Source organism: Ogataea haglerorum (genome assembly GCF_019207285.1).
Source record: "Ogataea haglerorum isolate 81-453-3 chromosome Unknown 81-453-3_NODE_11_length_416158_cov_97.210077, whole genome shotgun sequence".
NCBI lineage: Eukaryota > Fungi > Ascomycota > Pichiomycetes > Pichiales > Pichiaceae > Ogataea > Ogataea haglerorum.
In genome coordinates, this window is record NW_025065161.1 from 153,709 (window position 1) to 174,217 (window position 20,509).

Genomic DNA, 20,509 nt, shown 5'->3' on the forward strand with positions numbered 1-20,509 from the left:
ACCGCAGCACCTGACGCTGGTCCTGCTTCGCATCCTATCAATTACACCTCGCACCGAGATCCTTACGAGAGACGTTGGTAAGCCAGCGCGCATTGTTTATATATTCAATTTTCCAACATTCTTCCGCACTTTCGTCGCTCGTTCAAGCTGGCGGCTCGCAAACTATCGACTATGACGACATCCGAGTGGAACCCACGGAAAGCTCTGCCAGCTGATATTCGGAAACTTCTGACTCCGGCCGAGGCTAACGGCAAAAATTACAACTACATTAATGCATTTTATCAGATCGCATCGCTCTTGAAGCAGCAGAAGCGGACCGGCTGGATCGACCACCAGGTCCCCAACCCAGAGAGTATTGCAGATCACATGTATCGAATGTCTATCATTGCGATGTCGCTGAACAGCGAAGCATTTTCTCAGAAGCCTGATCTGACCAAATGTGCTAAGATCGCGCTTGTGCACGACATAGCAGAGAGTCTGGTCGGCGACATCGTCCCTCACGATGCCAACATTGACAAGAAAGAGAAGAATAGACGAGAATACAGCACGATTCTCTATCTGAGCGAAATCATCAAGCCATATAACGCAGCCTTTTCCGAGGAGATCGTGCAGCTTTGGCTCGATTATGAGGACCAGCGTAACTTCGAGGCCTCAATAGTGAAAGACATTGACAAGTACGAGATGCTGATCCAGGCTTTTGAGTACGAGAAAGCCACCAAGAAGTCTCTCGATGAATTTTTCCGCTCTCGGGCGTTGATCAAGCATCCAGAGATCCAGGGCCTTGCCGACAGCCTGTTGGAAGAGCGGAAAGCATTCTGGGGTGCATAGACATTCAGTTATATCTATTCAGCATGCTCCAGGAGTTGTCGAAGCCAAAGAGCATTGGGGCAAGCGTGTGTCGAAGGATTAGCATGATGAAGCCGGTTGCAAATTGCGTGGCCAGCAAAAGCGTGCAAAGCTTGTCTTCCTTGATTGGTCCGGTCCACACGATAAATAGGTTTATGATGGTAAGGTTGGTTGTCTTACGGATCACCCATTTTCCGTCTTGGTATTCTTTGACCACTCCGATGAGCTTTAATTTCTCAAGAAATAGTACTACTGGTACCAATCTTGAGTTCAGCGGCGGATTTTGCGTGCCCTTCTCGCTCGTAGTGTCTATCAGGCCATACTCCGTGTACGAGTTGTAGAGCAGGCCGTCTTCTTCATTGAATTTCGGAAGTCGGTGACGTGGACATGGTATGAGTCCAAAGAGCTGCGGAGCCGAGTAAACGAAGTTGACGATTTGCAACAGAAAAAACAGCATCAGCGTCTTCGCAAAGTGGCCCGAGATGCCCACGACGGCAAACACCATGCCTCCAAAGTAGCACCAGGTGTCGCCGACAAAAACTCTGGCTGGGAACCAGTTGTATTTGAGCAGACCCAGAGCAATACCGACAAACGGGATGAGGAAGCACATGCTGAGTAGGTGGATCGAGTAGCTTGGCGACTGGATAGTCCCCGTGGAGAGATAGAACACGTCATTGAGCAGCAGAAGCGCGGCAATCACGACTGTCTGTCCAACCTCCAATCCATTGATCCCGGCTAGAATGTTGACGGAGTTGGGACAGAAAATAGCGACCGACGCCATGTAGAAGTAGTAGAAGTAGCCGAGGTCCACGGAATTGGTCTCCAAATGCAGCCACTGCTGCAGAAAGTGCGGAATGAGGATCGCGGTGACTCCAAAATCGACGTAGTACACAATAAGCTGCGGAATCGAGGCGACCGCAGGCAGGAAGAATTTGTGCCGCCATCTGATGTCAAACAGATCGTCCAGGAGCCCAAGCAAAATCATCGACATAAGCGAAAGCAGACATCCTAAATATGTCGACAGCATTTTATGGGGGAACATTCCAGACAGACCGTTCTGGTCAGAGCCAAAGATAAACATGAACGGGATGAACAGAATCATCACAAACATGTATGTGATGGCTGGAATGACGCCCATTGTCTCTGGAATGAGCGGTTTCCCCGGCTTAGACAGGTCTCTGCCTCCCAGGCCACGTTTGAGAAACGCATTGGTGACGGCTGGAATCAGCGACGTGGTCATCTGGTACCCGAGGACGGCAAACCCTATGGCCGCCTGTATGGGCTGGAACGACTCATTGGTGAAGATGAGCGCGAGAGCCGCAGCAGAGACTGCTAGGGACAGCATGGAATAAATGAAGATATACTTATTATTGAGTCGATAAAAAGCGACTATCGGCGTGAAAAAATTGATAGGATATATTAAATGGACCAGCTGGATATCCCTATCGTGGTGTATCCGCCGTTCAAGCTGCGGTCCAGTCTGATTGACAAGGACCCTGTTATCTGGCAGCACTTGCTGGAGAGTTATATCGACCTGTTTCAGAAACTGATCGTGGTCTCGACCAAGAGGGACGTCAAGCTCAGTTTGAAGAGCCAGCAACAGTTGACCGCATTCATGAAGGTGTACCTCTCCGAAACAAGCGAGGAGAGCACCAAGATATTCTCTCTCGGGGCAATTAACCCGGAAATACTCAAAAACCAGAAACGGCTCAAGGTCGTCGTTTTCCAGTTCATCAAGATCTACAACTTGGTCAACCTGAAGCTCGCGGGCGAGTCGGTTTGGGATTTCTGCAAGGTATATTTACGTCTTGCGTACGAGAATATGAATTTGAACCAGTCGCTGATCAGCGTGGGAATAGTGCGAGACCTGGTGGAAGGGAGAGTGAAGTCAAAGATCACGTCTAAATCCGACGACGTCTCGCTCGTCCAGTCTCTCCAGGACTATTTGAGGCTGCGTATCAGCGATGCCAAATTCAACCGGATAGATCTAGAGACCTTGAGCATGCTTCTTGGGCAGAAAGTCAAAAGCAGAGGAAACAGCAAGCAGCGCGTCGTGGTGGGGCGTGGACAACAGGACAGTTTCAGCGAGCGGTTTGTCAACTCTCACTGGATTGGTATTCTGGAAACGCTGTACAACAGAGGCGACTCGTTGCATGCTCAGCAATGTTTTGAGATTGCGCTCGTCTCGTTTGTCAGTTTGCCATCTGCCAAGATAATAAATCTCGTGAGAGACCTGGGCGTAGTTGCCAGAGCGCACTTGATCAAAAGCTATCCTCTGACGGCGCGCGTAATTCTCTCGAGCAAGTTCCAGGACATGAACCCGGACCTGAGAACCAAGCTTTTTGAAAACAAGAGCGCATTCGACCAGCACAAAATACAGAGTCTGCTCGACGTGTTTCCGCAGCTCACCGAGGCCCAGTGCAAAACGCTTCTGAAGAAGTACAAAACCGTGGAGGAGGCGATGAACAAGGTGCTGGAGGGAGAAGAGATCGAGGAGTACACGGAAAAGAAGAAACCCCGCGTCCAGTTTGGAAAGAAAGACTTCTCGCTGAAGGCGGATAGCCGGACTCACCGAGAGTTGAAAAAGAAAACGCTTGAGAACGCGCTGCGCATGCTGTATGAGTCTGCCGAGGACGAGCCCGATGATACGTACAACGACCAGGATCTCACCAGGGGAGCAGACACTCTGGCCAAAGACGAGGATTACGAGTCGGACGAGGAGTTTGCGGAGAGTAAGGAAGCAAATCGCGAAAAAGACCAGTCCATGGAGTCGCTGAACCTCAAGCTTCTGCAAATCTACAAGTCCAACCCGGAGGCCTTTGACCGCAGCTCTAGATACACGAACTACAGAAACCAGCTGAAGAGCGAGCTCAAATGGACTGACGAGCAGCTGGAAGGCTGGGCGCGCATGCTTGAGCGCAATCCGCGGCGGTTCAAGCTGCTGGAAGAGAAATTGCTCGACGTCGGTGGCTCGTTGAACGGGTCTCTGAGTCGCACAAAGTTCCAGCAGGAGAAGCACCAGGAGAAAGGGGAAAACGGCTCAAAGCCCAGAAAGTCCACCCGGGGCAATCGCAGCAACCGAAAACTCGGCCATGACCGCAAAATGGCCAGACAGTTTAATTAGCATATTAATATATGAAATTTATTAAAGATGCGATTATTTGAGTTTCCGTCTCTTTCTCTTTTCAGCTAGAGAGGTCTGCAACTTTTGCCACATTTCCTCTTCGTCGCTCGACTCGTCGTCTTCGCTCTTTTGTTCAAGGCCTTCCTGCTCCTTGGCCTTAGGCTTTGCTTCCTGGAGTTTCTCTTCTGGCTGCTCCTCGTCTGCTTCCACCAAGCAAACGTCGCTAATTTGAGTGCCCATATAGACCTTGGCAATGGTGTTTCTGGAGCCGAGTTCAAAGCACCGGACATATCTGTCGAGTCCGCCGGTGGCGAGGACGTTGTTCAGAACATGGACTGCCTTGATCGATCCCACGGCACCCTGGAACTTCCCGAGCATGCTGCCATTCTTGAAATTAAATTTTGCGGTCGTAACGTGCGTGTCGGAGCACACGATCTCCGAGTCGTTGAGCTTTGCCATGGTGATCAGCGGCTTGTCGGAAAGCTTGTAATTGAGAACAGGCCTACGGCCCTTGGTCGAATCGTAATATCTCACGTGACCATACCTTGTGACTGTAACTAGTTTGTAGACGTCCGGTTCGTCTTGCGCATCTGTAGCAAACGCTACTTTCGAGATCCAGATTGGCTCGCGCAAGTCTAGATTGTTATTTGGAACATTCTTGCCTTTAAACACAACCTCCATGGTATCCAGCTTAATGACAGTGAGGTCGGTTTCCTTTCCTCCATATGCAAATATTCCTGGTCTTGATACATCTCCACAAAAAGTGCTGATCGGCCCCTTGAGCTTGACCACACTATATTTCCACTTTTCGGGCTCAATGATACTGAGGTTGCCGGCTTCCGTACAAGCATATATTTTGTCGCCAAGTTCAAAAAGAGACACAAAAGCGTCATCTGCGGAGGCAGAAAGATTGTCTAATTTTTTCACTTCCGCGTATTCATCCTCTGCGTTGTATATACATATGCTTCCCCCTTGTCTAGCTGCAACCACGTAATTCTCGTATAGAATAAAGTGCTGGATCTTGGTATTCCTTGTTTCCTGGCAGTACGTTTTTATGGATGTCGGCTGCGGCGCATGTTGCTTGGAAGTGTCTGTTCCTTTGACGCAAACGACCTCCTTAAGAGCACCTGACTCCTCCGCAGAGACCAGAAGCTTCATGATTTATTTGAAAAATCTATAATTTATCTGAATTTTTTTTTCTCAAAGGCTGTGTTGTGTTTGTTGTAAACAAATAATATACAATATTTATTTTGAATGAGTACCAGAGGAACTCGAAAGTCCAGAAAAACGGCCAAAGAGCCCGCTGAGAATCTCAAATATGTGCGGTTTGATGGTCTGCGCAAGGCCGCGGAGTTTTCGCTTCAGGAAACCGTCAGCAAGTTCGACATTGAGAAGCTCGTTGAATGTTATCCCGGGGTCGATCGCGAGACCTTGACGGATTTCCACCATCAGATCACCGAAATGTGGACCAGCAAAGCCCTGGACGAGTTCCAAGGCATATATCTGGAGAAGGACCTGGAACAGAAACTCAATGAGCTCGACGAGATTATGTTCGAGTCGCGACAACGGCAGCTGCGCAACGACCCACCGTTTCTGATCCACAGGCTCAGTGCCGAGGACATTGTTCAGACAAAGCTTTTAGACGTCAAACAGCAGTCGATCAGCAAACTGAGCGACAAATTGGAGCTGTTGCGACAGGAAAATAATGCTCTGATGAGCCAGGTGAAACAGATGCACGACGAAAGCGCACAGAACTTCCAGGCAATGGAGCAGTCTATCTCGCATTTGGAGGAGTTGGATCGAATGAAGGATCAGCTTAGCGACGAACGGTTCAAACAGCTGCTCAAGTATATCACCGAGAAATGTTTCTAGTGGCTTATTACGACTGAGCACTGATGACACTCATGCACTGGAAGTTGTTGGCATAATTGGACTTGTACAGTCTGATTTGGCCGTCGTCACCGCAGCTGCTTAGAATCGTTCCTGTGAGGTTCCAGCTCACTTTCCAAACTTCGCCCCTATGGTCATTGAACGATGCTAGCAACTCTATCTCAAACTCGTTGTCACGATTTTCAACAAGCTTGAATATCCGCATAAACCCATCTTTGCACGCTGTGGCAATCAGGTGGTATGAGCGGCCCATTGAGGGCGCCCACGAAACTGACCGGATCAGCCCGTTGTGTTCGGGAAGCACGACACCCTGGTGGAACTTGTTGTCTGCTTCGTCCTTGTAATAAATGTAGGCTTGATCTAATGCACTCACAACCAGCCTTTCTCCTGAAAAACGCGAGGGACACCAAGACAGCGAAAAGTCGCTCTGCAAATGCGAAGCTACAGACGAGTTGAGCACGTTTATCTCGTGCACCAGGGTCCAGCTCTTGAGATTTGCGGGATCCAACGAACAGTAGATGCGGAGCTTGCCGTCCGAACCAATGGTCCCGACGCCGAGTCCCAGATGCGAAGGCATAAAACAGGCGTCGTATAACGGTCCATGCGAGTCTGCAATGGTACAAAGACGCCTCCATCTTCTTCCTGATCCTGCAGGCTCCTCAAATCGCTCTTCCCAGATCTTCAGCGTGCGATCGTAAGAAATCGACAGCAGCAGATGGCCAAACTCGGGATTCGCAAAATCGACCCTGACTATGGTGGAATCGTGCGCTTTCCACGAGTCGTTTAGTATCCAGGACGAACTCTCGGCGTCCAGATCGAACACCTTCAGATGCTGGTCCGCAGAGCACGTGGCCAACTGCCGCCCGTAGTAGTCGTACTTAACGTCCAGCACCAGGTCCTCGTGATGGGTTAGAAAAGGCTTGACGGTGTCTTTCATGAGACAAGAGATTAAATGGAATAAAACAAAATATAATAAATAATATCGGTATTTCGACTCGAGATTGACTTTCCGTCGATCGACGTGTTCATATACAGTGTTGAAAAAGTTATGTATAAGTGTCCGGCGCCGCGTTCAGTCCGAGTAGTCGCTCGCTGTGCGGTCGTCGTCATCTGCCGCAGACTTTGACGTGAGTCCAAGCCCTTTGAGTCCGTTCTGTTGGGGAGCTTTGAAGATATTATTTTTCCCGTGGTCCTCGTCTTCGAGCTCCGTTTCCTCATCAGTGTCCGCGTTTCCTGCGTTGCGTCTTCTGTCAAATGACAAGGTCGGCGGCTTCTGCAGCCCAGCGGGCCGAGGAGGCGAAGGAGATTGCGAACCAGAGTATTTGACGGGCGAAGAAAGCGATATCAGAGACATGATGGCCTCCTGTTCCAGCTTGCTATCGGAAGCAGAGCGCTGGTGGCTGGCAGGAGGCAGCATCGACCGCGAGTCGATGGTCAGCTTTGGTCGTTCGGGCGAAAGAGCTTTGTACAAAGCAGACTCGGCAGATCCTTGTCTGCTAGCCAATTCGTCCAGCTTCAGCTTCGATGCTTTGCGGCGCGCAGGAGTAGCATGGCTAGTAGGGCTGGTAGGGATGGTGGTTCTGAGCTCGGCGTTCATCGATGGCTGGTTGTACGTAGGAAGCTGGTCGGTCTTCATCTTCCAAAAGTTATCCTGTTGTTTCCGGTCCTGAGGGGTGAGCATCTTTCGCAGCTTCTCCTCCTCGAGGTTTTTCTCCAACTCCGAGATTGATTTAGCTGACCATCCATGCTGAATTTTCACATTGGCATAGTTGAGCCTTGTTTTCAGGTTTTCCGATATCTCTTTGATTTCATTGTCGTTCTTCTTGTGGACACGGAACGGCGAGCTTCCGGGCTGACGCTTCGGAGACTTGAGCAGACTGTCGTGGAATACATAGTTATTCAATTTCTCGGGGGATTTGTTGACTATTTTGTTAAGCTCCACCGAGCGTCGCTTCAAGTCGACATCGTTTCGATTGACATCCGGCGACTTCAATAAGCTGTAGAAGTCGGTGCCTCGCCGTTTTGATGGAGTGGCTCCGGAATTCATGTGCGTGGGTGACAACAACGGAGTGCCTTCAGGCATCAACTGATGCGGTGTACGCTCGGGAGTCTGGGGAAAGGGCGCCGCGTCGAAAGTCGCGCTCTTCTTCATTGAGGGTGTGGTTGGCTCGTTTATCTGAGTCATGGCGCGGTCGTGCTCGGTATTATTCAAAATGGCTATCTGAGAGGAGTTGGGAAGGCCGGTAGGCGTGTCTTTGGCTGAGTTCATATAATGGTTGTGTGAGGGAATAGAAACTCTCAATGCAAGAAGGCAAGCTCTCAGTTTCTGTTGGGGACTGGCTTCCTGCTCCTAATGGCTATTGTACAGGGGGGCGGGGCAAGCGTGAAATATGTCTCGGCTCTCGAAGGAAGTAAATATTAAATTATATTGCATTTATTTACAATTTAAATTTAGAGGAGAAACGCACAAGCCTTGTCGAACACCTGGGATTTTCCGGTCGACTTTCTGAAACGGGCTTGGATGTGCTCATAGTTTCTGTCCGGTCATTAAACACACTCTCCACTGTCTAGGGCCACCGTTCTAGACGGAAAGACACGGCACCCGAGCAGTGTCGTAGCTTCCATCCTTGCACCGCTGCAACCCGAATTCTGAGCAGTGTGTTTATTTGTTTTTCTTCGCGACACGAGAAGAGTGGTGGCAGGGTAACGAGGAGAAAACATATTTACTTATAGTGACAATAGTGATATATCACCGACTGCACAGCACCTGTTTGTGTTTTGTCCGATTAATTTGCATTCTCCGATGACGATACAGAAGAGTGATTCGCTCGGCCAATACTACCACTTTAACGCCTCTCGGCACGACAGAAGCGCTGCAGAAGCGGACTCTATAGGGGAGCAGCTCTTTACCAGCAAAAAGAGCAACTGGTTCAAATCGATGATGAGCCGAAAGCGACGCAGCAAAAACCTTGATCTCACTATCTCAGGCACAAATATCAAGTCTATGCCAATGGTGAGCCGGTTTGAACGCCGAAACAACCAATGGAGAGAACGACAGAAAAGCATGGTCGCAGAGCCACCGAAAGTGGAAGAGCCCGACACCGTATCACTGTGGGACTCGAGACGACAGATGGAGCGAGAAATGCGCAAAATCAGGCGGGCCAATGGCGACGAAGAACACATTTTCAGAGAAACGTTTTTCGAGCGATCAAACAACGACCATTCGGACTGGCCGCAAAAAGCCAGCTCCAGAATAAAACTGGACCATCCTAAGTGCAAGAGCCATTTTGATTCCAAGTTTACTGGAAATACCTTTGACCAAAATTTAAAGGACTACATGTGGTACAATAACGGAGTCAGATACTCTGACAGGAAGAAGGGACTTGAGAACCGACGAAAACGGGCAGATGCAGACCGCGAATGGCCGCAACAAACAAAGAGACCCGAACTTCACTCCACTATTTACCGCATACACGATTCGATACAGAGTTCGCTGCAATTTGTGCCCGTTATTGGCGTGGTATTCCAGCTATTTGGGATATTGTACTCAGTACCGATTCTTCCTCCAGAAGCGGTGCTTATACTGGAAATATTCACTTATCTTTGGATGATACGGATAATCTACAGGATCTACCAGGCAGTAGCTGCGCTGCTGCAACCGTTTTGGAAAGTGACCCAAATATTAGCATGGTAAATTTTAGTATGTATGTATGCATTTTACTTAAACATAGATCGAAACAAAGGTGTTGCCGATGCATGAATTTATCGAAGCAAGTGAAACCCAATGAAAGTAATCATTTCGTGAATAAAAACAAAAACAAAACCCAAAAACAAAGAACTCGCTCATTCAATTCAGCTAGTCCGGCTAGTTCAACAGAGACTTCACTTCACTTTGAACCTCGTTGAGGATCTCGTCAAACTTCTCCTTCAGACCGTCAAAGTCGATTTCCACGGAAGAAGCAACTTCTAAAGCCCGGTTCAGGTCCTTCTTCAATGAGCTCTCGGATTCGTACTCGTAATCTACGTCCCAGAACTCCGTCAAATTCTTGCCCGCGCCGTTGTAAATCAGGACGTTTGGAGTTCCATCGTCTGGAATGTCAGAAAGAGCATTCTTGGTACCAAACTTGATGATGTTCTTCTTCAGTTGAGCTGGAGAAACTGACGACGAAGCGAACTGAGAGTCGCTCTCTGGCTGCAAACCAAGGTAGTAAGCAAGCAAACCACAAACGTGTGGCGAAGCCATGGAAGTACCGGAAAGAGTAGCAGTTGCGGTATCGGAACCAATATAAGTGGACAAGATGTTGAGACCTGGAGCAAAGATGTCCACACACTTACCGTAGTTCGAGAAGTAGGCTCTCGAGTCGGACAAGGTCGAGGCACCCACGGTGACGGCGTTCTCTGCAGCGGCTGGCGAGTAGTTGCAGGCGTCGGCGTTGTCATTACCTGCGGCAACGGCAAAGTGCAAGCCGGCCTTGACTGCAGCATTGACGGCCATATCCAGGGCAGGAGACTTGCCACCACCCAGGGACATGTTGGCAGTGGACCCCTTGAAGCCTGGCTTCTTCTGCTTGGCCTCCGCAATGTGGGCGTTGGCAGCAAACTCAACGCCCTTGACGACGTCAGACATCGAACCTGAACCGTTGGATCTCAAAACCTTGACGGCAACCAGGTTAGCGTTTTTCGAGACACCGTAGTGCTCAGAGCCAATAGTACCAGCGCAGTGGGTACCGTGACCGTTACCGTCGATGTCGTCATCGCCGGTTGGGATTGTCTTTCCCCACTTAGCTCTTCCGCCGAAGTCCTTGTGGTTGACATTGATACCGGTATCAATGACATATGCTGTGACGCCGTCACCAGCGACGTCATCGTATAGGTATTGATTGAAATTTCCAAGGCTGAGGGCCTCTCTGTGCGAGATTCTAGACAACCCCCATGGAGCACCGGTCTGAGTCTCAGCCTCGTTGGCGAACACCATGGAGTCCATCTCGACGAATGCAACATCAGGGTGTCTTCTGATGAGGTTCACGACGGCCTCTGGGAAAACACCGATATAGCCAGAGAAGAAGTCGCTAATCTTGAAGACGTGGGTCAGGTCGAGGATGTCCGACTTGAAGCCCTGAGCAGAGGCCTCCTCTGGACTCAGTCCCAGCTGGTTGATGGTCTGGGAGTGCACGTCTTGCAGCCAGCTCATGTGAAAATCAATAGACTCTGAGGAGACACCAGATTTGAACACGACGATGTAGGAGTTTGGAATGATGTTCTCCACAGCAACAGGCGTGGTGATCAGCGGGCTGGCGTTGCTCTCGTCCAGCAGGTTGACGACGGGCGACTCGGTCTTTGCGGCCTCCTTTGTCTGCTTGACAAGGGTGAACTGCTGAGGGATGTTATCAAAGTGAGGGATAACAAGACCCTGGACTGCCATGGCGGCGAGCAAGGAGACGGCAACTGCGTGTTTCATGGTGCAGTTGAATAATAAGAATAGGTGGGGGATAAACTCTTCAGTGTCCTATCAAACGACCAGAGAAGAGAAGGAGATAAAGAAACTTAGTAACTTGCTCAGGTAGGCAGTGAGTGTTTTATTTTTCTGGGTGGCAAATCCCAAACGGGAAAGGCTGGGGCACGACTGATAAGCTTGACGTGATAAGCTGTTTGAAACCGACAAATCTGCGCCACAGGCGACGCCAACGATTAGTCACAGAGGAAAGGTGGTGGAGACCGTGCCAGCGGCCAGGGCCATGCGGCATCATCGGGGAGGTGTCCCCTGGCGGCTTGGCCGCCAGGCTCCTAGCGTGCGGTCGACGTGAGGAACTAGTGACATCACCTCTGCGTTGTCTTTGCGCTTGTACCCTTTGAGGATCTTTGTCTGGCTTCGCTGAGGGTAGCCGTTTGGGCAATGACGGGGTTGGTGGCATCTTCGTGCCACGTCGATGGGTCGATCGACGAAATCATTTTTTTTTTCTTTAAGTCTCCATGTCGCTTTCCAAAGAGTCCGAAAAGGAGGTGAAGCACCTTCTGCGGCTCGTCACCAGGGCGTTCTACGCGGTGCCGTGCGCCCTCATCATGGAGGTCCTTCTTTTCCACTCGGTGGTGTACGAGGAAGACATGCTGAAGCTCACCTGCATGCACCGGAAGGTGTTTCGGTCGTACTGCAATCGGCTGCTGGAAGACCGGCTGATTGTGGCGTACACACAGAAGGAGGACTCGCCGCAGTACCGGATGATGACGGTGACGTATTTTTTCGTGCGCTGGGTCGAGGCCATCGACGCCATCAAATGGAAAATCCACTCTTTGGTGAAAATGGTGAAGGACGAGGTGGACCAGCTCAGCGACCCGCAGGGCTACGTGTGTCCGTCGTGCCGGACTAAATACTCGCTTCTGGACGCGGCATCGCTGCTGAGCGAGGATAAGGCGTCGTTCGAGTGCTCTGTCTGCGGAGACAAGCTGATCGAGGACGACTCCGGCATGGAGGCGCAAAAAGGCCAGGAGAAGCTGGAAAAGCTCATGTCGCAGATCGAGCCGATCATCGAGTCGCTCAAGAAGATCGACAACATGAAGATCGAGGACAACAACTTCGAGTCGTCGCTGGTCAAGGCGATCCCCGTCTCGTCGAGCTCGGTCGCGTCGTACACGGTGAGCTCGAAGGTGCCGCGCAACAGCAAGCCGGGCGGCATGTCGCAATCGCTGCAGAACGCAGCACAGAAGTCGCAGGCCACGGTGCACGTGTCGATCACAGCAGACGACGAGGAAATGAGACAGGAGCGCGAGTCGAAGGAGCAGAAGAGCGAGACGCTCAAACAGAACGCGCTGCCGTCCTGGCACATGGAGAGCACGGTTGGAAAGTCGCTATTGAACGGCATGGAACAGGACGTTCCAAGCGTCAAAAAGGAGGCTACGGAGACGGGATTCGAGAAGCAAGTCAAAAGGGAGGACTCAGAGACCGACTCGGGCAGCCGTGCTGGCTACAGCGTCTCAGACACGGCGGGCTCAGACGCCAACGGGCCGGGAACTGCCGATACGGCCGAGGAGCTGGACGCTTTGGAGGCGTACTACGCGCAATTGCGTGCTAACCAGGAGGCCGAGGACGACGAGGACGACGAGGACGTCGACGACGCGATGTTCGAGGATGATGTGGAGTGAAGATAAAATAAGGACGGATCCAGAGTTTAGATAATTAATGAATACATAGACAGAAGTAAATAGGGTTAAAAAAAAAGTGGAAAATCTGAAAAATTGAAATCTTCGATATCGAATATTGCTTTATTCATTATCCCTATGTCCGAAAAGCCTGACCCATTCAAATCTTTTATCGCGGGGGGAGTCGCCGGAGCCGTCGAGGGCGTGGTCACGTATCCGTTTGAGTTCGCAAAGACCAGGCTCCAGCTAGTGGACAAGAGCGCCAAGATGTCACGTAATCCACTCGTGCTTATCTACACCGTTGCCAAAACACAGGGGCCCAGTGCACTGTACGTTGGGTGTCCGGCCTTTGTGATCGGAAACACAGCAAAGGCATCGGTGCGGTTTCTCGGGTTCGACGCGATCAAGAAACAGCTCGCAGACCAGGACGGCAAGCTCAGCGGTCCTCGAGGCGTGCTTGCTGGACTAGGAGCCGGTCTCTTGGAGAGTGTGGTTGCGGTGACACCCGCCGAGGCTATCAAGACGGCAATGATCGACGACAAACGGAGCGCGACGCCCAAATACCAGCACGGGTTTGGAACCTTCAAACTTCTGAAAGACCTCGGTCTCAGGGGACTCTACCAGGGACTGGTGCCGGTGGCTCTGAGACAAGGATCAAACTCTGCCGTCAGGCTGGGAGCGTACAACAGCATCAAGTCGTTCCTGCAGCAGGCCAGCGGAACAAAGCCAAACGAGCCTCTGAGCAGCCAGCTTACGTTCCTGCTCGGGGCCTTTGCCGGTGTCGTTACCGTGTACACCACGATGCCGATCGACACGGTCAAGACACGCATGCAGGGTCTTGGGGCAGACAAGCTGTACACGGGCACGGTGGACTGCTTTGTGAAGATCTTCAAACAGGAAGGACTGATGACGTTCTGGAAAGGAGCCACTCCCCGTTTGGGACGGCTGATTTTGAGCGGAGGAATTGTCTTCACCATCTATGAGAAAATGCTCGTGGTGCTCAGGTAACTGATTAGACAGGCTGCTGGGGCTCGAGAATGAGCTTCTCCGCCTTCTTGGCCCTCAGGTAGCCGAATATAGCTTTGAATATAAGGAAGATGCCAAACGAAATCAGCGCGTATGAGAAAATCGGCGTCAAATCAGCGTACGTGGTGTCCGGCAGGTCGGACGTCTCGAGCATCGGCAGTGTGGAGGTGAACTTGTCTATGTGGCCGTCGACGGCGTTGGAAGAGTCAGTGTCGATCGAATTCGGAGACGACGGCTCGAATTTCTCCCGCTCGTGCGATGACTGGCTCCCGTAAGAAACGGGAATCGACGAGTAACCGAAACTGATCAGCGTGATTCCCAAGCCGGCCTGCGAGCCGTTCTTGGCAGCGTGCGACGTGTGCAGTAAGTAGGTGATCACAAACCCGACGAACTGGAACGAGATGCTCACCGTCATGTTCCACAGGAAATTGATGATGTTGCCCACGGGCAGTCCATCAACAAAGATCTCGTCCTCGTACCCGGCCATGATCGAGGCCTCCCAGTAGGGCGGCGTAGGGTCCTGCGACGCCTCTTCGTACGAAGGCAGTTGGTACGAAGGCTCCGTACCCGTGGGAACGCTCGGCTTGGCAGACATGTTGCTGAACACGCCGTCCTGGCCGCGGCCCACCATGGGGGCGGTCGTCCGCAGCGCATTGTATCTATTTTCGGGGACAACGAACCGCAAGAGAGGAGCATTCGTCAGCATGTAGCGCAACTGGTTGCGGACGTATGTCAGCGTGGAGCTGCCGGTGCTGGACTCCGTGCTGGTTATTCTATTTTCAATGTTGCTCGTAATCTCCTGTGCGGACGTCTGGGGCTGCTGGAGCCGCGTGTCGCCCTCCACAGGGTCCTGGGGGCTGAAGGAGTCCAGCAGTGAGTCGCGCGGTTCAGCTTGCAGAGCACTATCTGCCACGTTTATGGTGTCTAGCTCTATATTGTTCGCCATTTATTAGGAGACAAGTAAAAAAGATAAAATATTTCTGTACTCTGCGCCTCCGAACAGCCCGCAGAAGTTATTACCGTAAAACTGATTATTTATTTTCTGAGCTTGATCCGCACAATCGCACGCTGCAGGTCGATCTGGTACGCGACGCCGTTGCTGCCCACCACGGGACCCACGCGGTCGACCGGCGCAGCCTGCACCCGCTCCTGTGCCCGGTATTCCTCAAGAGCCCGTAGCTGTTCCTGGGGAATTTCCACCTGCAGCGGGAAGTCGATGTAGCTGTCCACGGGAGGCCCCAGGTTGACCCCGGACGGAAGAACCGTAGAGGGCACCGGCGTGCGGAACGTCTTGGGCAGATCGTGAAGGTCGGGCAGCACGATGCCTCCGCGACGGCCAACACGAGTCTGGCCACGCTTCTTTCTGCGCGACTCTCGTTCTCTCTCCTTGGTGATTTTCTCCAGCGCGTCGAACGTGACCTCCTGCAACGACGGCGTGTACTCCTGCAAATGGTGGCGCGCTCTCACAACCGAGTCCTTGTCGATCTGCGACCGGTTGAGGTCCTTGAACTCGTCGCTCGTGATCGGCGACCCGTCGAACTTGTACCCGACAGAAAATAGCGACTTGACGTAGATCTGGCACTGTTCGCGAATCGCGTGCGAGATGGCCGTCATGAACTCGTTCGGCAGAGCCATCTCCTCGCACATGACCCTCGCAAACTCCTCTGGGTCGTTATCTGGGTTCGCCAGGTCCCAGTCGAACTTGTCCACGAGCTGGTTGTTGCCGATGGTTATATCCACAGAGATCGGCAGCCGTAAGTCAGAACCTTTGAACTCGCCGTACACCATCGGATGGTACTCATTGATTTGCTCCTTGATGCTGCTCACTATTTTCTCCACGTTCGACGCCTGTCCCTGGGGAAACTTGTAGTCTTCCATCGCAATCTGTGCAAACCGCTCCACAGAAACGGTCCCCTCGTTCAAGTTCCACAGAAAAGTGTCGTTCAGCTTGAACGAGTCTCTGTCGACGTCAAACTCCAGACGGATCGGAACAAGCTCCTCAGGCTTATTGGCTTGTTTCTCGTACTCCTCGGTGGGTATGTAGTCGTCGTGCACGCGCGAATGTTTCTTGCGGTTTCTAGGAAACACTAGCCGGGTCTTGCCTGCGCTGAACCCGTTTCCGTAGCCAGAGTACCCGTCGCCCCAAATACTGTCTGCGTTTTTGCCGGCCTCCGTCAACGCTATCGCCTTGAGCCGGGAGTCTCTGATGGTCTGGTAAAACTTGAGATCTCTGGCCATTGCCTGCAGTTGCTCTGCGTTGAAGGGTTTCCTGGTTTCGGCCACCGAGCGACGGTCGTAGTCCGTATCCCGCTCGACTATCTGTTCGTACACCTTGATCGACGTAGGGACCTCTTTTTCCTCTTTTTCGAGCGTCCTCGACCATTTGCGAGCATCTTCTATTCTCTCCGAGAGGGGAACAACCGGCTGCGGCGGACCCTGTGCGCCTGGAGGGGGCACTGCTCCAGATTGCGCACCTGGCGGATATCCCATGTTCTGAAGAACATGCGGTCCCGGCGGTATGACGGGCGAGCCCACAGGCGTTCCAGATGGGTCGAGCGGGTCCCTCGCAGAGCTCCGTTTGCGAACCGTGCGTTTCTGCGCCTGCATGCCTGGCTTTTTCTGGGCCATCTGCGGTGCGGGCACGGGCGTGGGTATCTGGGGCGGCATCTGGCCGGGAGCCTGGCCGGGCATCTGCTGTCTCTGCTGCTGGATCTGCTGCTGTTGCTGCTGCTGGATGATTTTTGCCTGCATCTGCGGATTCATCGACTGGCTGAGTGCGGCCTTTCTTTGCTGTTCGTAGTGCTGGAGAAACATCTGCAATTGCGGGTTCTTCATGATCACCGCGTTCCGCTGCTGCGGGTCCATCCGCATGAGGTTCTGGATAATCATCTGGGGCGTCATCTGCTGTTGAGGGGGCGGCTGTCCGCCCGAAGAGCCCTCAAACATGAAAACAAAAAAATAGATAAATATTTAATATTATTTCAGGGGAAAAAATATATCTCTATGTTCGGTAGTCACCGTTAATTGTCACGTACTCGTGAGACATGTCGCAAGTCCAGAACTCGCACTCATAACCGCCGCCGGTGCCCAGACGGACGTGCACCTCAATGTCCTCCTGCTCGAGGATCTCGGACGCTCTGGCCTCGTCGACCGTCTCCGGCTCTCCGTTGACCAGCAGCTGGAGTGCCGGGCCGGAGGCCGGCACAAACGAGACGCTGGTTTTCGACGGATTCACCTCGACGCCCGCATAACCGGTGGCGCACAGAATGCGGCCCCAGTTGGCGTCCTTGCCGTACATCGCGGTCTTGAACAGCGAGGAGTTGGCAATGGAGTGGGCCACCGTCTTGGCGTCCTCGTAGGAGAGGGCGTCCTGGATCTTGAGAGTTATGAACTTGGTGGCGCCCTCGCCGTCTCTGACGACCAGTTGGGCCAGCTGCTTGGCGAAAGCGGTGATTTCCGCCTGGACCGCGTCGTAGTTCCTGTGGCCCTCGGTTATAGTTTCTCCGCCAGCCACACCGTTTGCGAGCGCCGCGATCGTATCGTTCGTGGACATGTCCGTGTCGACGGAAATGCAGTTGAACGAGCGGTCGGCCGCGTGCCTGAGCATTTTCTGCAACGCCGCCGCTGCGATCGGGGCGTCCGTGACGAAGAATCCGAGCAGCGTGGCCATGTTGGGACATATCATGCCTGCGCCCTTGGCAAGCCCGGCAAGAGAGTACCTCACCCCGTCGAGCTCGAAACTCTTTGACACAAGCTTAGGGAACGTGTCGGTGGTCATGATGCCGCGCGCACACGAGAGCCAGTGCTCGTGCGACGAGCCCAGCTGCGGGCCCACGAGCTCGGTTATGCCTCTGGTTATTTTGTCGATCTGCAACCGCTGGCCGATAACCCCTGTCGACATAACCAGAGCAGACCGCGAGCCAACACCAAGCTCGCGGCCCACCGTCTCGACCATCGTGTAGGCGTCCCTGAGGCCGCCCTCGCCGGTCACGGCGTTCGCACAGCCGCTGTTGACCACGATCGCGCTGATGTTCTGGCCGCCAGTCGTGCTGAGGATGTCCTTGGACGCCAGCACCGGCGCCGCCTGGAACTTGTTGGTGGTGAACACTGCGGCCGCCGAGGCCGGCACAGACGAGGCCAGGATCGACAGATCGAGCGCGTGGTTCTTCTTGACGCCCGTGGCAAGCGCCCCCACGTTATATCCCTGCGGATACGAGCCTGTGGAGGGCACAAACCGCGACTTATCGAGAATCTTGGAAGCTGAAGAGAATTTGCGCATAACTGAAAATTACTGCATTGGGCCTTTTATATATGTGGAAACGACTCAGAAATGCGTGGCTACATTTTTGTTGTCGTGGTGCGTGCCCTGTGCTGGCGCGTGCGCTGTAGGTGTACGAACAGGGTGAAAGCGCTCGCGGGACGGGCCGGCCGTCGGCTGCCTGTAGCTGCCTGTAGCTGTCTGTAGTGTCACCGTTCTGGTGTCCGGTGTCCGTAGACACCGGCCGTGTCTCGCCTACTGGGCGTGGCTGGCCCAGCTGCCACCCCGACGGAGGAGGAGCGCGCCGTCGGGCGCATCAAGTTGCGCTTTCGGGGGCATTCTGTGTCTGGTGGATCGCGACGATCGACGCAACTTTTCAAACTTTTTTTCTTTCTGAATCCCATGGCATACACTTCTCGCATCAGGATACAGGGCGCCAACACGGACAAGCCCGTGGTGCGGCGCGAGCTGCGGGACAGGACGCCGAGGGAGGCCGTGAAGGCGGAGCAGGCGGCGACGGCGGCGGGCAACGCGTCGCCGTACACGGAAAAACCGCTACAGGACGAAGCCAACGGATCGGGGCTGGACTGGGCTGCGGACGAGTCGCCGACGACGGCGAGCTCTGTGACGGGGCAGCCGCTGGAGGAGCCGCCGTCGGTGAAGGTGCGCAAGGAGGTGTTTGGCGGGAGACGCCGCGGGAAGGGAAAAGGACCGAAACGGTCGTCTACACCAGACTCGCTGGATCAAGAGGACGAGGAGGCGTTTGAGGCTGAGGAACTAAAGTACAGAGCCGGGCTGAGCACGCGGCGGTCGGAGGAGCTCACGCAGCTGAGCACGGAGCGCGACGCGACGCACAGGACGCTGCGTCCTGTGGCGAAACGGCCACAGGAGCCTGTGGAGACAAACGGACAGTCGCGGCCGGGGTCGCGCAAACGGAGCCGTCGTGCGGTGGGGAACACGGCGGCGCTGTCGAGACGCGTGAAACAGTCGCCGCGCAAGAAGACACACGGCCAGCTGGCGGCGCCGACAGAGTCTGTTGTCGCAAGCCCCGACGACGACCCGACCGTCCACAACCAGGACTTCTGCGCCGCGTGCGGGCTGCCGGGCCTGTTTCTGTGCTGCGAGGGGTGTCCGCGGTCGTTCCACTTCCAGTGCCTGGACCCGCCCGCGAGCGAGGACGACCTGCCGGACCACTGGTACTGCAACGAGTGCGTGGCGAGCCGGCAGAAACCCAGAAAGAGCCACATCGGCATCTTTTCTGCGCTGCTGGACGAGCTGAACACACGCAACCCGCTCGCGTTTCGGCTGCCGCGCGAAGTGGCCGAGGCGTTCGAGGGCGTCACAATGAGCAAAGACGGCGACTTTGAGGACGACAACATGAAGCCGCCAAAGACTTACAGCCAGCTGCTCGCCGAGGCCCAGGACCCGCTCACCAACGTGTACGACAAGGAGGGCAACCCGCTGTTCTGCTATAAGTGCGAGAAGTCCGGGCTGAACAACCGGCTGCTCACGCGGTGCGACTACTGCTCGCTGGCGTGGCACCTGGACTGTCTCGACCCGCCGCTTACGTCAGCGAAGATGCTGGGGTCGAAGTGGATGTGTCCGAACCACGTGGAGACGGTGAACAAGAGCCGGCGCAAGCTGCGGCACCAGCCGAAGGTGGCGGTGGCGATGACGCGCGACTTCAAGGCGCCGCGGGACGCGAACATTGACATTATCAACGTGGAGGACTATAGCGTCGACGAGCTCGAGCTGGAAGACACTTTCCCGCCAGACCCGGTCTTCCAGTTCCGCAGCACCGACAACGGCACCGCGTACAAGCTGAACAGGGACCTCGTGAGGATCGGCAAGGCCGAGGAGAGCGAGAACGTGACGTACCAGATCAAGGAGGAGGCCATTATTCTGGACTTCATCAAGGGTACCAAGCACAAGCAGCAGCTCGAGCAGAGGGCGCGCGACTCGGAGAATTTGCAGCTGTACGAGCGCGCCGCGCCGCAGTTGCGCGACTACCTGCTGGGCGTGGCAAAGCTGAGCGAGCGCTCGATCATCACCAACCGGCAGAAAAAGCTGAACCTGGACGAGCTGCTCAAGCAGATCGACGACGAGTACCGGCTCGAGCACAGCGAGCTGTCGAAACAGGAGCTGCACGAGCTGCTGATTGTGAAGAAGCTGATGGAGCTCAAGGGCCACGACAAGCTGCTGGAGTTTCTGCGGTCGTAGCGTAGCAGGCT

The 20,509-nt window shown here is 53.7% G+C and overlaps 15 protein-coding genes across 15 annotated transcripts; 7 read left to right on the forward strand and 8 right to left on the reverse strand.

The window, feature by feature from the left end:
• Positions 1-171: 171 nt before the first annotated feature.
• On the forward strand, positions 172-828 carry KL911_003947 (uncharacterized protein; the record flags this gene model as incomplete). The annotated part of the gene is made up of 1 exon (XM_043199183.1): positions 172-828. The coding sequence occupies one exon, from the start codon at positions 172-174 to the stop codon at positions 826-828; it is 657 nt and encodes a 218-aa protein (XP_043053216.1).
• A 4-nt stretch (positions 829-832) lies between these two features.
• On the reverse strand, positions 833-2,191 carry KL911_003948 (uncharacterized protein; the record flags this gene model as incomplete). Its single annotated transcript, XM_043199184.1, has 1 exon — positions 833-2,191. One exon carries the CDS (start codon positions 2,189-2,191, stop codon positions 833-835), a length of 1,359 nt encoding a protein of 452 aa, XP_043053217.1.
• A 78-nt stretch (positions 2,192-2,269) lies between these two features.
• KL911_003949 (uncharacterized protein) lies at positions 2,270-3,970 on the forward strand (the record flags this gene model as incomplete). The annotated part of the gene is made up of 1 exon (XM_043199185.1): positions 2,270-3,970. The coding sequence occupies one exon, from the start codon at positions 2,270-2,272 to the stop codon at positions 3,968-3,970; it is 1,701 nt and encodes a 566-aa protein (XP_043053218.1).
• Positions 3,971-4,003: 33 nt separating this feature from the next.
• KL911_003950 (uncharacterized protein) lies at positions 4,004-5,128 on the reverse strand (the record flags this gene model as incomplete). The annotated part of the gene is made up of 1 exon (XM_043199187.1): positions 4,004-5,128. One exon carries the CDS (start codon positions 5,126-5,128, stop codon positions 4,004-4,006), a length of 1,125 nt encoding a protein of 374 aa, XP_043053219.1.
• Positions 5,129-5,224: 96 nt separating this feature from the next.
• On the forward strand, positions 5,225-5,842 carry KL911_003951 (uncharacterized protein; the record flags this gene model as incomplete). Its single annotated transcript, XM_043199188.1, has 1 exon — positions 5,225-5,842. The coding sequence occupies one exon, from the start codon at positions 5,225-5,227 to the stop codon at positions 5,840-5,842; it is 618 nt and encodes a 205-aa protein (XP_043053220.1).
• A 7-nt stretch (positions 5,843-5,849) lies between these two features.
• On the reverse strand, positions 5,850-6,797 carry KL911_003952 (uncharacterized protein; the record flags this gene model as incomplete). Its single annotated transcript, XM_043199189.1, has 1 exon — positions 5,850-6,797. One exon carries the CDS (start codon positions 6,795-6,797, stop codon positions 5,850-5,852), a length of 948 nt encoding a protein of 315 aa, XP_043053221.1.
• Positions 6,798-6,932: 135 nt separating this feature from the next.
• KL911_003953 (uncharacterized protein) lies at positions 6,933-8,129 on the reverse strand (the record flags this gene model as incomplete). Its single annotated transcript, XM_043199190.1, has 1 exon — positions 6,933-8,129. The coding sequence occupies one exon, from the start codon at positions 8,127-8,129 to the stop codon at positions 6,933-6,935; it is 1,197 nt and encodes a 398-aa protein (XP_043053222.1).
• Positions 8,130-8,663: 534 nt separating this feature from the next.
• On the forward strand, positions 8,664-9,554 carry KL911_003954 (uncharacterized protein; the record flags this gene model as incomplete). The annotated part of the gene is made up of 1 exon (XM_043199191.1): positions 8,664-9,554. One exon carries the CDS (start codon positions 8,664-8,666, stop codon positions 9,552-9,554), a length of 891 nt encoding a protein of 296 aa, XP_043053223.1.
• Positions 9,555-9,725: 171 nt separating this feature from the next.
• On the reverse strand, positions 9,726-11,772 carry KL911_003955 (uncharacterized protein; the record flags this gene model as incomplete). Its single annotated transcript, XM_043199192.1, has 2 exons — positions 9,726-11,275; positions 11,541-11,772. 2 exons carry the CDS (start codon positions 11,770-11,772, stop codon positions 9,726-9,728), a joined length of 1,782 nt encoding a protein of 593 aa, XP_043053224.1.
• A 58-nt stretch (positions 11,773-11,830) lies between these two features.
• KL911_003956 (uncharacterized protein) lies at positions 11,831-12,997 on the forward strand (the record flags this gene model as incomplete). Its single annotated transcript, XM_043199193.1, has 1 exon — positions 11,831-12,997. The coding sequence occupies one exon, from the start codon at positions 11,831-11,833 to the stop codon at positions 12,995-12,997; it is 1,167 nt and encodes a 388-aa protein (XP_043053225.1).
• Positions 12,998-13,132: 135 nt separating this feature from the next.
• KL911_003957 (uncharacterized protein) lies at positions 13,133-14,002 on the forward strand (the record flags this gene model as incomplete). Its single annotated transcript, XM_043199194.1, has 1 exon — positions 13,133-14,002. The coding sequence occupies one exon, from the start codon at positions 13,133-13,135 to the stop codon at positions 14,000-14,002; it is 870 nt and encodes a 289-aa protein (XP_043053226.1).
• A 4-nt stretch (positions 14,003-14,006) lies between these two features.
• On the reverse strand, positions 14,007-14,966 carry KL911_003958 (uncharacterized protein; the record flags this gene model as incomplete). The annotated part of the gene is made up of 1 exon (XM_043199195.1): positions 14,007-14,966. The coding sequence occupies one exon, from the start codon at positions 14,964-14,966 to the stop codon at positions 14,007-14,009; it is 960 nt and encodes a 319-aa protein (XP_043053227.1).
• An 89-nt stretch (positions 14,967-15,055) lies between these two features.
• On the reverse strand, positions 15,056-16,966 carry KL911_003959 (uncharacterized protein; the record flags this gene model as incomplete). Its single annotated transcript, XM_043199196.1, has 1 exon — positions 15,056-16,966. The coding sequence occupies one exon, from the start codon at positions 16,964-16,966 to the stop codon at positions 15,056-15,058; it is 1,911 nt and encodes a 636-aa protein (XP_043053228.1).
• Positions 16,967-17,021: 55 nt separating this feature from the next.
• KL911_003960 (uncharacterized protein) lies at positions 17,022-18,299 on the reverse strand (the record flags this gene model as incomplete). Its single annotated transcript, XM_043199198.1, has 1 exon — positions 17,022-18,299. The coding sequence occupies one exon, from the start codon at positions 18,297-18,299 to the stop codon at positions 17,022-17,024; it is 1,278 nt and encodes a 425-aa protein (XP_043053229.1).
• Positions 18,300-18,680: 381 nt separating this feature from the next.
• Positions 18,681-20,498, forward strand: KL911_003961 (uncharacterized protein; the record flags this gene model as incomplete). The annotated part of the gene is made up of 2 exons (XM_043199199.1): positions 18,681-19,343; positions 19,431-20,498. The coding sequence occupies 2 exons, from the start codon at positions 18,681-18,683 to the stop codon at positions 20,496-20,498; spliced, it is 1,731 nt and encodes a 576-aa protein (XP_043053230.1).
• Positions 20,499-20,509: the final 11 nt, after the last annotated feature.